Source organism: Gymnogyps californianus, chromosome 12 (assembly GCF_018139145.2).
Source record: "Gymnogyps californianus isolate 813 chromosome 12, ASM1813914v2, whole genome shotgun sequence".
In the NCBI taxonomy this organism is placed as follows: Eukaryota; Metazoa; Chordata; class Aves; order Accipitriformes; family Cathartidae; genus Gymnogyps; species Gymnogyps californianus.
In genome coordinates, this window is record NC_059482.1 from 4,617,489 (window position 1) to 4,633,720 (window position 16,232).

General features: G+C 35.8%; 1 protein-coding gene across 4 annotated transcripts in view; it reads right to left on the reverse strand.

Moving 5' to 3' along the window:
- The window catches only part of CDH13 (cadherin 13), a 521,353-nt gene that overhangs the window by 138,809 nt on the left and 366,312 nt on the right, over window positions 1-16,232 (reverse strand). The window contains exon 8 of one of the 4 annotated variants that reach the window (XM_050904354.1): window positions 10,592-10,667. The exons of the other annotated variants lie outside the window; for them this stretch is intronic. Coding sequence (XP_050760311.1) covers window positions 10,638-10,667 — 30 coding nt within the window. The 3' untranslated portion in view covers window positions 10,592-10,637. Of the gene's footprint in view, window positions 1-10,591; window positions 10,668-16,232 lie in introns of those variants that run through there. 4 annotated transcript variants of the gene reach the window in all.

Genomic DNA, 16,232 nt, shown 5'->3' on the forward strand with positions numbered 1-16,232 from the left:
GCAAATATGAATCAGCAGAACATTGGATATGAGAAAACCATTATATATATAAGAATCCGCCTACACTTGCCCTGGTTGTGAATAGTAAGAGCCACGGACTAACACCTAAAATCTACTTCTGCTTTCCTCTGCCCGAGATCCATTAACTTCAGCGACCACATGCATGGAAATCCTATCAACTGCACTCAAGCAGCATCACACTGCATGCACCTAAGGCTCTGAGTCAGCAAATGGACCAGCTGATCAGAAGTCTACCATAAATTTAATGCAAATAATCTGTGCTGAATGCCAACATCCTTATTCCTCTGGAAAGCTGTAACCTAAGCCTTGTCTTCACTAGCGAGAGAAAAATGGGGGTTTTGACTTGTTTTAATTATTTAGTATAAACAGGGCAAAATTTTACTCATGATAAGCATTTTTCACCTAGGTCAGGAGTGTAAGAACAGGCTCTGCCACCATCTTTAACTAGCTATGCTCAAAACTTGGACTTCTGCAAAACTTAAAGCTGTTTTCTTCTTACTAAATCCTTCTCTTGCATTACCTACATGGGGATGACAACATACCAGCTTTTCCTCCACTAATGTCCTGGAAAACTATGTGTATTCTTTATATAACGAGTTCTTCGTTCAGTGTAAGAATTACTAAGACTACATTGTCCGGTATTTACACATTTCACTCCTTTGTTTCAGTCTTGTTTCACAGATCTGGAATATGACTTAAATTTGAGGTACACATATGTGTATTTTATACTGTAATACCACTAATCTTACACTATGCATTTATATGCATAACTACCATCATTCTTGAGTCAGGGTTATACAGCCCTATGCAGCCAGACAAATACATCTTGGATTTGGGATTTCACTATAATTGGCTTAAGGGTTAGTTGTCTTGAATACATTTTCTTGTTTTACCTTAAACCACTCTGATGAGTTTTACATATTAGTTTAATCCTACTGATTTAGTAAATTTGAAGGAATACTCTTATGTAACTACTGCATGAGCACACCTGATTTCCAGTATTTGCAACATTCAAAAACACATTTGCAACAATCAAAACTATTCGTTTTGTAAATAATGGGGCTTTTTGATCTTGAGCAGCAAGTATGATGAGCAGAATATATACAGCATAAATAAACATAATAAAAATGTATAATTATATAAAATATGATCTAAAATCTGTGCATATTGTCAAATAATAGGGATCACTATCATTGTGCATACTGTGTTTTAATTTAAGATCATACAGCCACAATGGCTCAAGTCTAGGAATAATATAAACCCTGAGTCTAGGAAGAAAATAAACCTATTTTGACAGCCAAATTACGTCTCAATCTAAGATTCACAGTCCAAGACCTCAGGCCAAAATAAGACTTTCCCTGTGCAGAACAGCCCTTTTGCATATGTTCCATAGAAAACGACATTACTATCTTCCATATAAGAACAACTCTTCATGCACTCAAATAGCTCTTCACAATAACTGAGGATACAGAATTGCTCATTAATGTATAATAAGGGACTTGCAGACTGCTCCTACAGAGGAGGGATCTCTATAAGGGGACACAGGTTGAGAGTCCTCTTATCTGTGTATTTCAAGGCTGTAACATAATATAGTCATGGCCTCCATATATGTTGTTTACAAAGAAATTGTATACAAAGAAATAGTAACAAAAAAGAAGGTTCTGATCTGCCGGGGCCTGGATCCATTTGATTTAAAACTATGTGCTGTTTAACAAATTTCCATTTTATTGATGAACCAAAGATTTGAAAGACTTCACCTGGTAGTAAAATAAACACACTTTACTCATGAAAGTTGTCTTCAAGCCTGTGATCTAAGTGTGCAGTATGTTTTTTCTAGGTAAACATTTTTCAAATCTTTTCTATTATTTCCTTACCTGCTTACATGTGTGGAAAAGGAACAGATCAAGTGAACTACAGGCTACAGAGTGGGGCATCTTCAGATGAAACATCTGTTTGAACTTGCGAGAACCTATCATTCTGCATATCAATAGCTGATTAGCTGAAAATGGATTTTCCTGTGATTAAAGGGGATGTAATAAAATGTATTGCTGTCTTCCTCCTTCTATTAGCTCATTTTATATCCTTCATATCCTTTGTATTTGTAATGCATGTCTTTGAGGAACATTTTCATGTAAATTATATTTTTAAAATATTACTTCCCCTCTGCTGCTACCTGGAATATTGATATGATCTCTCTATTGCCATTTCCTTTTCATGAGATAGCCAAGATTAACCCAATACAATTGAATCTGACATTCCGGTTGTCTAAAATGAGGTTCTTACATCTTTCTTTCACCAACTATGTGGAAAACAGTCTAATTTCAAAGGTGTTGAGCAGTCCCACCTCTTGGAAAACTCAGTACTTTTGAATCTCTGACCCCATTTATTTAAAAGATTAAATATGGAGGAAAATATCTAATTTTACCCATCTGGATTGGAAATTTTGCCTCCAGTCTCTAATGTTCAGCATCCTATTGCCACATGGTCTCACCCAGGTGAGGTATATATTCACTATATCCATCAAGTTTCACTTTGATGGTGTTAACTTCATCTTTGCTAGGGTGGGAAAAACGACCACTAAGCAAGGGCTTTACATGGACCAGAGATTTTGTGTAGCTTCTGGAGGAATGTGTCTTTGGCTTACTGTCAGGTTTGGACATGCCCGTTGTGGTGATCAAACTACCAGCCCACTCTTACAACAACAATAACCAAAGGAATATTCAATGCTATTAAATAAAGTACATTTAAACACAAAAAATGAAGAATTTAATTTTTTTTCCAATAAAAACATCAGAGACTTCCCACCAGGGCTATCTTCTCTTGAAGCTTAAACTGTGAATGTCAATGCAAATCTTTGCAGGGTGCCTTGAAACTAGAGCCTCTTTGACGATAAAGAAATTACCCTCAACATTCAGCAATATTCTCTCCATCAATTAATAGGGTCAGCATGCAGCAAAGCACTTGCCAAAAGGTTTCTGTTTCCACTGAATCCCTCATTATGTCCCATACATTTTTAGAAGCTTGAAATATTATTTATCTGCTGGTTTTGTTTATGCGACTCAGGCAAATACTGATTCCAGGCACCAGCCTTATCAGATTTTTACTTTCCAGTAATATCACCATCACTTTTTTTCACCATACTGGGAGCTGGTTTGCTGGTAACAAAAGGAGGTACAGAAAGAATCCTTAATATAAATATTTGTGAGGCTTGTATTAAAAAATTATGCTTAGATTTCAGAAAACCTTGCCCCTTGATTAAGTTCAAGGTCTGGGACTAAAACCAAAGTATTTGTTAGTGTCCATTTAGAGTGAGCAGACGTGAACAAGTGTAGTAAGCCTATGAACAAATCCGGAAACATGATTTTTGAGCTAACCGCCTGGAGCAATTTCTGAAGCAATTTTCTACAGTAGAGAAGAAGCTTGGATGACTCACAAAATCTAAAACAATGTGGATAAAATAACATTTTAAAGCCTTTCTTGTTTCTATTCTTCTTCCACGCTTATATATGTTGATTTGCATTTTTTTCTGAAGCACTCCATTTATATCTTTTAAAAGACTTCAAAAGTCTGATGCTATCTCGAGAGATAGAGGGAAGTTTGTGCTAACTTTAAATAGCACCTTATTATATGAACATCCGGATATTCAGAAATGACTTCACAAAAGTCATCAGGGTTCTTCAGAAATAGCACGAATGCTTTTCACCTGTTTACTTTTCCATTACATCCACTGATATTCCCCACACATCTGAGGAACACTACTATCTACCAATTGATTTATACTGTACATTCCTTAAAGGACTTACTTTAATAGGTCTTTTAAAATATATATTCCTTTTTGATTACTCATTCTATGTTTTTGAAACCTTAAACACAAAGTTATGCATGAAGATTCAAAACTAAGTATTTTTAATTCCACGCTGTAAAAATTGTCCATTTACTTCAAAATATATCTTTAAGAAACACCTCTAAATGTAGGAAATGAAAGATCTTGAACCCTGAAAATTATTTATGGCTGGTACATTGTTTATGAATGGCTTTTTTTTGTTAAAGTACACACATGGAAGTTGTTGGTTCTTTTTCTGTTCTACTTCAAAGTATAACTGTGAACATTCATTTAGAAGGTAATTTCATAGTTTAATCTTTGATGGAAAATGTTCCTGGATATTTTTCTTTATCCAGTTTCATTCTGTTAGTCATAAATACAATATGCACAAGTGAACTAGCCAAAATTCTAACTCAACAGATTATTTTTTGTGCTTCATTGTCTTCTACAAATTTCCCTATCCCTATTTCTCTTCTCTGACTTTTTCCCATAGTTTTGCTCTGATGTATTCCACAGTGGTAAGCTGATCTATGTTCTATTATTGCAGTAAAAATTTTCTAACTCCTCTTGGTTCCTTTATATCTTTTCTTTAACCTCACTGATGTTGAAAACTTTAAAAAATATATTATTTTCTTAAATATATGTTGTTCATGGAAAAAGAGAAATTAATCAGGTGAGAGCCACTGAGAAGATATTATTTATCAGACTAGAACTTTAGAAGAAAAAGGAAAATAAATAGAAGCAGATGAGAAAATAGCTTTAAGATAAATAGTTCAAAGCCAATCTTTTTTATTCTGTCATCATCCATCCAGTTATTATTTCAAGACATAAATTTCTAATGTATCAGCTACAACAATATTCTGTTGCCAAACACACAAGGATTAGCAGAGGAATAAATCAGTGTGCCACCAGCACAGGAGTCTCTGGTCCTCCCAAGGAGACAATTATACATATGAAAGATTGTTTCCAGAGATGGATTACCCAGGAAAAGGTAGATGTGTAGACAGGCCATTTGAGGTTTTCCCTACTGTGGGAAAGGACTGAACAAAGAGATCAATCTTAGTTGTGCTTTTCTTGGTCAGTCTCTACCAACTTCAGCATGTAACTTACTGCTTTTGGAAAAGCAGAAATGGATGGTTCTGCATTAGCTAGGTCCCAGCCTAGCAACCTGAGTATTCAACAACAACAACAACAAAATGGAATAGGAACAGCAACTAGACGTGCTCTTCTTAATTCTTGTTACTTAAGAACCAGATGGATGCAGATAGTAGCAGGAGAAATGTTCATGAAGCTTTTACAAGTAGATAAAAAACAAAGCCATGAATTATGCGACTGGTTGAGGCTCTTTGGAGATGAAGAACTATCTTTTATCTGGTAAAGATGTTGCTACTCTTTTCTGCTATGATGGAGATTGCTATTAGATAATATAATCCATGTACCACAGAAATAAAATCTTTGCACTCTTCAGAGTTTCAGATGTACACTGAGCTAAAAGCCAAAAGGAAGAAGAAAATCCTAAAATTATTTTCAACTGAATTCACGTGACTGAGATTTTGAATACACATAATTGTACCTCTCCAGATGTTTGCACAATAGTAAAAAAGCCACACAGCAGTATTCCAGAGAGAGGAAATGATCATGCAAAACAGAATTTGTCCTGGGGTCTTCATTTCCCCAACTTTTCCCATGCTGCTTCTTTGCAGTAGTTGATGAGAGTAGTCACTTATCCCTCATGTCTGTGAGGAGAGGGCTCGTACCATCTAATGTTTTTAAGCATAGTCTGGCTCGTCATATCAGTGGAGAGAAACAAGCATTTGTAATGGACTATGCAACATGCCTAAGATCCAAACTGCCCATTCCTCATTGAGTATACAGGAGCACATCTTGCTCAAAAGCCTAAATTAGGTACTGTGAATCCCTTCACAAATTCTTGAACAACTTGTATTTGCTACTCATTTTCTTCTCCACTCATTACTTTCTCCTAGAATTCTTACAAGAGCAACTATTCATTTCTTAGCCTTTACCTTCTATTTGCAACAGATTTCTTTTTGCCTACAAGTCTTAAATCAGCTATCATATCTTCGAGTGATTACCATTATGCCCATATATGAATAGGAAATATATTTATATGCAAAATGCTGTAACATGCTTTTCCAGTTTTCTCCAACATTTATAACTGAGTGAAAAGTATGTTTAAAATGATATAAAATTTTCTAGTATCTTTTCCACAGTGCATTGTATGATTTGTTTTAAAGATACTGTCTATTATTTTCTGAGATGGGCTGTACAGAAAATAGGAAAATGTTTAGAAAGTTACCTTTCTCACTACTATTTATTGAAACTTAGAATATTCTGTTTGATCCATTACACTTATCAGTAATAGTCTGAATTATACTATATAATTTATCTTCCCTGGATAGGATTGGAAAAGACAGCCTTTGCTCCAACTAAAGCACAAGGCATCTTCTGCTTATCCATTTCCTCAAAATGTCATCTAAATTCTTAATTTATATTCCAAAATCTGTGTCAGTTTTCTGTCTTCTATCTTCATGAAACAAAAATTAGATACTTCTTTCTACCATTTCAGGGATGAAAAAAGAAAAACATATCTTGCTTTATCTGTTGGAAACAAATATCCTCAGTTTAATTTAAATCCCATCTCTTCAAGCAGGAGTAACTTACCAAGTCACTAAGATCAAATCATCAAACCCCTTTGCCTCCCAAAAATAACACTGATATGTCAGATCATGTAATCAAATCCTCTTTGCCTCATATAGAGGCTGATAAACTAAATGTGGTATATGAACTACAGGGAAAAAATAACAAGCTGATACATTGATGCTAGTGGAAAGTGCCTAACAAGACAGGAGTTTCTATTAAAACTTTTTGAACCAGGTATTCATTATTCTACTGCTTCCACCTGGAAGGAGACAAGACCTGCTTTACAGCTGAGAAGAAATTCTGCTCATTTACACAGCCTTGAATCTTAGTTTTGTTTTTTAAAGATTACTTCCTCCCTCAAATCAAGTTGTGAGCCTCCATTTTCATAGCTGCTTTAGTAAAAGCTTGATTAACTGTATCTACACCTTTCCTTGTGATGTGATTGGCCTTTCATGCTAAGATATGACAGCCACAACACAATCATATGAAATTCCATGTCCCATTTTCCAATTAAAAGCAAGCCAGTTATAAAATGTCTTTCAAAGGACTCTCAATGCAAAAAAAGAAAAATGTATATATACATATATGTACATACATAGATTTACATATATATAACTCTATATGTACTTGAGCAGTTCACAATTACTAGTTGAAGGATCCCTGTTAGCCAATACATTTCAAGTCCTCCCTACTTCCAGTGTACCCAAAGAACTGGATTTTAAAGAATTCCTGTTACCTGAAGACAGTTCTTAGGAAAAACTCACCCATCCCTTAACAAATTAGGTAAGATGGAAAATCCACAGCAGGCTTGAGGCTATTGCTAGTGGAATTTTCTACTACGTAAGAAACAAATTCCTTTTCTTATTCTCTGAGGAAAAAGGGCCATATTGTCGGTGATGACATAGTGCTGAGGGCATTTTTTACAAGGTGGAAAGTGCCTTCAACTGTGTCATTCTCTACTCGGGAGGAAATCAATGCACTTTACAGAGCCAGAGCCGTGTACAGTGAATTCAGAGTGGCGGTACAATCTGAGATACATCATAACTGCTACCCAGTAAGGTAAAAGTGTTTTGCCAGCCTTATCCACTGTTCTGCTGCTGGATGAAATGGAGTGTAACTCTTGAAGCTTTGTTCAGGCTTTTTTGTTTGTTTGTTTTGGGGGGGGGGAGGTGTTGAAAATTTTGGTGCAGCATTGTTAAATGCTATCTCTATATTGGGTTTCTAAACAAGCGTCCAGGCATTACACATCCTTGAAAGAAGGAACAATTTATATCAATAAAACTATGTACATAAGTGACAGTAAGTCATGGACCCAGGGGAGGGGATTACCCAAAGCAGCTGAGCTAAGGAATGGCTCACCACTGCTGAAAAAGAAAGGCTTGACTTCCTGTCCCTCTGCTCAGCCACATGGTGCCATCCCAATGACAGTTTTGGGAGGCACCAGGCATTTCTGAGTCGATTCAACTGAGCAACCCAGCAAGCTTCTCTTGCTGGGTTAGCCTCTTGCTAGGTCAGTAAACTAGATGGATGTATGGAGAGATCTAGCATGAAAGATGGGGGTAGGAAAGCATTCCTCTTGAAGCATAAGAATGCATCAGACAAGTGGCTGGGGGGGAAGTCACATTACCCTTTCGTAATAGGGACCTGACAGATCAGCACACCCTGCCTCACCACTAGCTCTTGCTGCAAGCACAGCCAAAACCAAATGAACTCATAACAGTTTCTAAAACTTTCTGATTGGACTTAGACCTTTTCAGTTCTCATAGCAAAAACAGGCTTGAAAAAACAATCTATTTTGAAGTGCTAGAATTTTCTAGCTGCTTCTCTGAACCTCTTACAACCATCTCTTTAGCCACACTGCTAAAAGCAATGATTTTACCTATTGTTATCTGAAAGTGCCACCTTTAAAAGTGGAGTGACGACAGTGTACAGAACCTGGTGATTATTTTTCCTTTAAAGCAGGAACATGATGCCTTAATGTTATAATTAGGCTATGGCGAGAAGTCAAGAGTCCAGCAAAAAGCCCTGCTATCTCTAATTCCCCTGTTCAGCTGCACAGCTGCCTTGGACCTGCTGCAGTCTGCCGCAAAAATCAATGGAGACAACTTTCCAAGAAAAAGGAAAGCCTAAATCAGACCTTTATTACCATCAGCACAGATTTTACTGTCTTTCTTTTGTATTCTCAAACATTTAATCACATTAGTGGAAATCTCTGGACTTCCAGATATTAGAGGTACACTTTTGACAAATTCCGCTGAAAAACTCTCTCTCTCATTTCAGCACTTACCATATGAACTCATTGTTCATTTAAAAGGCAAAAATCCTCTAGGGAAACTGTGATCTCTCTTCAGTTTGTCTCTTCTGTAAGTTTTGTATTTTATCAAGGATACATTAATGAAAGTACACAGAGATGATTCAGAAATTTCTAAGACAACAGAAATTACGGTAATGAAAGATAATGCAGCCAGCAGGATTTCTGTCACTTCTCATGGGTAAGATAGCATTGCATAAAAACATCTCAGAGCAACATTTTTCCTCAAGTCACTCTTTCTGCCAAAGATTTTCATGCACGCAGTAAAGTGCCAACGCTAAGGTAAACGTCAAAGTAGCAACTGCTTCAATCTTGTAATTTTTCTAATAAACCCAGATATTCTTTTTATTACTATGCAGACCTTTTTCCTCCCCAATGTGCAACTTCCACTGAATTGTTACCTGGATAGCTATTTAGAGCTGCATTCCTGTACCTTCTGGTGCTTCACTGTCTGGTGACAGCTGAATCAGGTGTCAAAAAAGCATTATGCCAAACCAGAAATAATTCAGAAGTGAGATATTAGGCCAAACACCTATATTCGATCCCTTGTAGGCTGGGTCACCCTGTTTCTGCACAGAAAGCCACCATCTGTGACGGCCGTGGCATGACTACCATTGTCCTCTGTGATATTTAGATTAAGATATTAATAGGAGAAACTGCTATTATAGGAGGTCTGAAAGCTGAAAATGAAAGTATATTGGAAGAAAATTTAATTAGGATCTTTTAGCTCATCAGAGGACTGTGGAATGAGTGTGAATGAACTTACAGGGCTATAGAGACTTGTACCTCCCATAAGAATATAGCTCTGTAACTTTACTTCAACATTTTTAAAGGAAATTCAGCTGTAAAAAAATTGTGATAAACCTAAATTGAACTGAAGCAGGATATCTAATTTTTACAGTCTAGTTACCGCTAATATCAAATATTCATTTCTCCCAACAAGCAGGTAACTATAGCAACAAACACAACACGGCTGTATGCAAAGGTGCTGAGGAACAAAAAAAATCTTTACATTTATCTCAGGTTTTTTAATTTTTTAACCTTCTTTAGAATTACCAGTACAGCTGTCAACTATTTAAAATATCCGCAAATGATTAATTTAGTAAAATACTATGGAGACACTGAACAACTTCTGTACACACACAATGGGAAGAATCCTATTGCTCTCTGAAAACTGCAATCAAAAATAATTTCCAATTAAAATACTTTCTGACAAGAAGAGGAAAATTAATTTAAATTTTAGCTCTAGGACGAAAGGAGAACGAGCAACGTCATGTTTCATTTTCTTCAGCCTGTCAACTTCAATTCTCTTTTGAGGAGGACTTATTTTCAGATGATATAATTACAATCCTGAAATGGCAGTTTTAAATATACATGACAGATGTTTATTAAATTGAAATACATTTGGAATAAAATTTACTTCCCCTCCTCTTCACTGCAGAAGCAAAGGCCAGATTCTAGGGCCTCTTTTCTGCTGCAGTCCCTTAAAGCTGAAATATTTTCATAATTGTCAGTGGAATTACCCCCATTTCAAAGATTGTAACTCTCCTCCCCTATCAGCACTACCATGCATTTCATCTGTAGTGTGTATGTTGCCTGGCCCATCTAAGTGTACTTTCAAACTTTATGCAAGGCAATGTCCTAGTATAAATACCATAAAGAAAAATTAAGGTGGTAAGGATATTCAATTCTTCTGTTGAAAATAACATCTCATCTAGGGCAGGTTGTGGTCCAGTATTCTAAAAATCATTAAATGAGCAGTGTCAGGCAACATGGTCTGAAGTCATCATATGTTGTATGTCAAAAAGGAAAAGTCAACATTCATAAATACTGCTCCACGGTACCATCAACCTACAAGGCAGAATTCATATTTTAGATGGAGGTACCTATTTGAAGATGGTAGTATAATATGGCACAAACTTAAAGTGTTTACAAATCACTTTTCTGAGTGAGCAATATCTTCCCTTAAGAGTGATTTATATATGGTCTTGAAGGAGTCAGCTTATACTTGTACTGCAGAGAGTATGATGCTTTATGGATTTCCTCTGAAGGAAAATGGGTTTGCCTTAAAAAAAAAATAAAATCCATGACACAAGACAGATCAAATTAAAGATGTCAAAAGCAAACTGTAAAAAGTAATCAGCAAAACTGAATTATATGCATAAACAGAAGCATTTTGATCACTGACAGAGAATTCAGTGATCTTCCAGCAAGGAAAAAATCAATCATTTAGGGAACTTTCATAGCCATATCAAAAAAGTATATAACGTACATAAAGAAAAGGCTAGCCCTCCTCTGGTAAATGGAACTTCTTTAATTCTACAGCAATCAACCACATGATTGAATGACTTCATTTATGCTCTAGATTTTCAGCTTCTGAAATGTTTATATATACTTAATACGGATGTAATGTCCAACATTTACAACTAAAAACATATTCAAAGGCTGTCATTAGTCTCTCTGGCACGTTCTAGCTATATTTTAATTAAGATTTCAATTTTTGCACTTTGCTTAATATATAAAAATGAAAAACAAGTAGGCAAAAAGTTACATGAATGTATTGCAAGTGAAATACTAGTGGATTCTCCAGTCCAAAAGAGAAGCAGAGGAGAATTTGATTAACATGACCCTATATATTTATATGTGCTTAATTCAACAATTTATCCATCTCCAGGTCTCTTCAAAGCGATGTTTCTTCAGGATATTTCTGTGTATTTACCTGGGTTTATCTGTTCCAAGAACTAAAATGTACAATTCAGTCAAATATACCAACTTTATTCACATTCTGCCTTCTCAGATTACCTTTTAATTGATTTACTAAGTATATAAACAGAAAAATAAAACCTAATGTTATTCATGTAGTCTAAGAGGGTTTTGTTTTTTAACCTTGAATAGAGTTTTATATAACTCAATAGTACAGACTGAAGACTATGGGATGTTGACACAACTAAATAGAGAAATGCTACCTAATGCTTCACAGAAGCCAAAAGAATACAATTACACTGAGAGTAAAAGCTGAATCCCCCCCCTTCCCCCCCCCATTTTAATTCATGTCATTGTAATTAGATACTCCAGCACAAAGGATAGGTACAATTAGGCAGAATTTGGAGAGAAAGAATTTTCTTGCTGATGGTATTAAGATAAAATCTCCTACAAAACAGTGTATTTTAAATAATTTTTGCTACATACACCTTAAAAACAGGAAGTGATAAGAAAACAGGAAAGATAAAAGAAAGCGAAAATAAAATGAGAAAGATGAACCTGTTATCTGATTGGCATTTGGGGAATCAAAAGTAATGTCCCATTGATGCTAGAGGAACTATCCCACAATAACGGCACTGGGAAATCTGAATTATGCTAGCGGAACACTAAAAATAACCACATATGTATCTGACAATATCTTTTTTATGTTAAAAAAATACGTTTAGGAATCTGGACTGAAACCACAGTTTTATAGCTAGATTCTTTTTTACTTTTTGGTATTAAACATTAATATAAGGGTTTTCTTTTCTTTGTTTTCTCATGGGAAGATGACCGGTGTGTAATCCTAATTTCTGGCACTGGGAAATTCTCTCCCTTGCCAAGGTGTCAACACAGCATACAGATGCATATATGTTTGGTGAATTTCCAACAATATTAGGGTTAGGTGTTCATTACACTCACAAGTATGTAAGTATATATTTGATACTGCTCTTGACTAAAGGTAGAGTTGTTAATCGCTCCGTTTCCAAAGCTTTATTGTATTTTGAGAAAAAAAAGAATAGTGATTGATTTTCATATTAAAGCACACAAAACTTTCTCTCCTGAAGCATCTCTGGGGTAACTCTTGTAGAGTCCCAAGTACTCTGAGCTGCAACTCCAATATAACTGAGCAATTATTCCTATAGCGACTTTGAAGTAATTCCATTTACTTTTCAGTACTAACTCTACTTGAGTCATGCTGGTTGTAAACTACTTCCAGACGTTTTCCTTTTTGCTCTCTTAAGCACTGAGCATTCTGAAAGTATTGATACTTGATGCAAAAATCAAACTTTTAAGATAGAAAACTCAGTTTTTTTCAAGCATTAACTGTGATACATCCTTACTACTTCTATAACAAGGAGTTAATTTTATCCAGACAGCAAAACCCGTTCGGAAACTAGGGATATTTGCAAGAAAAAGAGGATGTATTGGGATTAATCAACAGAGACTGACTTCTGCCTTTTGTAGTCATATTCCTTGGCCCTAAGAAAGGACTGAAAAACATGGGCAGTGAGAATCTTTCAGATTTTTCTCACCTTTTGGGCCGTCCAATCCTCTCTCTCCTGAATTGAAATTATTGCCCCATACATCTACAAAATGCATGGTATGTCTTCAATCTTGAATTTCTAAGTTTTACTATCTTTCATTGCAGCTGAACTTAGTGACCATTGGGCCCTTCGTACTAGCAGAATATGTGCCAGCATTTAGTAATTAACCAGCTCTTTTTGCAAATTCTGCCACTTGAAGTTTTTTTGTTATAAGTACACTTCTTTTCCCCTCTTAGATAGTCATTTGTCACATTAGGATTTTAACACCTAAACATCCATAGAGCTAATTCCTTTCAATTTTTTAAATAAAGAAATTCTAGCCAAAAAAGATAACATTTCAGTTATCAGCCTCTATTCAAAGTATATGGGCAGCTGATATCATGCTTTGTGTCACTTTTAGTAAGTGTCTTGAAGATGATATTTTTTAAATCTCTCTGCAATACATCAGTGTCAGAGAAACTCGTGATGTTTAGATGAGTGACATGTCTAGAGGATCAGCAAACTATCTGCCACAGGAGCTAGTGATACCAAAACTCCTAACCCAAAACATGAGAGGGAGAATATAAATATTTCTCAGTGCAGCTAGAGAGAACTGCAAGTTTGAAAAATCACTTTCACATCTTCTTGTGGAAGATATGGAGCTTTTCCAGAAAGTAACCTATTATAGGAGTATATATTTTAAAATGATGCTTGGAGTCATCACTAGTTGAGAATCACCTGTTTTTCATACTATGGTGGATAACATACTAGAGGAATGAAGAGCCGTAGCCTATCTAAGAAATAAATCCAAGATCCTCATGAAGAGCTGGGAATGCTCTTTCTTCTTCCCTCACTATCAGAAGGAAACACAGAGAAAGCAAGAAAAAGATTCCTTTGAGAGAGAGCTTGGGATTTCATGTGGTTCATCTACACATAGGAGGGAAACATGTCTTTGCAGAAACTCTGCCTGTTAAGTGGCTACTATTTATCCCACCTTCCCTCTACAGTTTAAGAGGCATATATAGCGATTATCCCAGTTTATATTGGATGAAATTGTAAAGGAGCACCTACACATGGATGTCGGCCAGCAGATCTGGCAGGATGATAATCTGGAGTCTGTAATGGCTAGGGGTTTCTACCTACAAAGTTGTTGTCAACAAACCAGAGTTTAGGACTGCAAAAGAAAACCTGCATGGCCTCAACCATCCACACAGAGGAGCCACTGCAAGAATTGGAAGGGAGCTCCAGCAGTCACTAGGGATTTGCAGCTAGTCATGCTCAGTTCAGAGTGGGAAAGGTAAATGCAAGACATAGAGTACAAGCAGTAGCTTATTCAGTGAGCTTTTCATTTACAAAGAAAGCAAATGTGTTTGTTCACACAATGGTTTTATTTTTTCCAGAGGTAGAATTCTTACATGTTGTGCTTAGCGTTTTGAAGAAAAGCTATTCAGTGATTTATCTGCCTTGTGATCTTGATATTATATTCACTGCCCAGAAAGAGTCAGTAACATTGTGTTGAAATGGCTGCCTGTGAGGTTCCTGATGTGATATGTTCACCCTTCACAGATTTTCATAGAAAAGAAAATCCAGTCCCTATTATTGTCAGATACATTTTTTTTTAAATCTGACTATCAAACTATGTGTTAAATTAAATGAAAGTAGAAACAGATAATAACAATGTAATGAAAGATTTGCAGAAATTCTGCCACTACAGCTTTATGCAGATCAGACTTTTTTTTAAAAACAAACAGTTTTTCTAATGTTCTGGCAATGGGAATCTTTACTATTCTTAACCTGAATGACACTACTCATATTCTGACATATCATTTTTACTTTTATTTACCTCTTTTGCACAGACTCTTTCAAGATTTAAGAATGGGTTAATGAGCTTTCTCATCAAAAACGTAATAGGAATCAAACTAAGAATTACTGATACATCTAGTAAAATAAGATTCTTTCTCACTGCAGACATTTAAGCCCAAATGCTGGAAAGTTCATCTTAAACTTAACTTTAAATATGAGTTTACATCTCACTAACAAGCACTTTCCATCTCTCTGTCCATTTGTTCATAAGCTAGCATTATAACTGGAAGCTTTCTTCTCCCCATTTTTCTACTTTTCTAGTATTTGAGATACAATGGACTATGGAATAATCTCTGAAAAGAGACCGAAGACCCACCATTTTTTCTCTGACTGAAGACTCACTGCTCCTCACATTTACAGGCATCAGAAACCATAGTATAAGAAATGCATTAATCAAGGGAAAAGGATGAATGCTTTGTTTATCTTGTATTTTAAGCAGAAAAGAAATATGAGATATTGCCATATCTGTCACTAAAAAAACCCAAACCACAGAAACTAGGGTCCAGCTATGGAATTTACTTTATTGCAAAACAAGTTAAAGGTGTGCAAGTGGGAATTCTGTCAGAGAAGACAAGACAAAATGATACAGTTATTCCAACTCAGAGCTGATATGCTCCAAGGTATATGTTTTCCCACGATCACTGTAAATATGAATATTTTAGAGGTTAATATGAAGATCAAATGTGGAATGCATTTGCTGAAAAGATTAATATCTTTTCATTAAAAATGAGAGTGCACTGTTGGTTCAGCATTTGCATTTAGATCGAGTCAGTAATAAGTATATTGACTGCTTAAGACACATATCTCCAAAATGGAAAATATGGATAAAAAGGGTAGTGTCCATATGCAGAAGTGGACAAGCTTTTTCTATTTCCTACTGCTACCCCTTCAGAGAACTTAAGCCCTATCAACAAGAACACTATGATTTACTTATCACAGCAGAACTGATTGCATACTGTAAAGAACATTTACGCAAGCATTCATTCCTTCATGCGAGCAGCGTATTGGTGAATATGTATCAGCGGGCTGCTGTTGACTTGAAAAATTGCTAGCCACTGTACAGTCATTCAACAACGTAAGGACAGGAATGGGTATTTGCTAGTTGTTATACACTGTTTTTTGTTGCAGTTGTTCTTTAAAGTTTAGAGCTATCTGGTTAAGCAGGAGGCTCAGCCAGCTATTACGTTATTACAAACAGTCCACATAAACATGAGCAGGATGGGCTAATGTAACTCCAGGTTTTTCATCACTTATGGCATAAGGCTTTCAGCTCCATGTTTCCAAG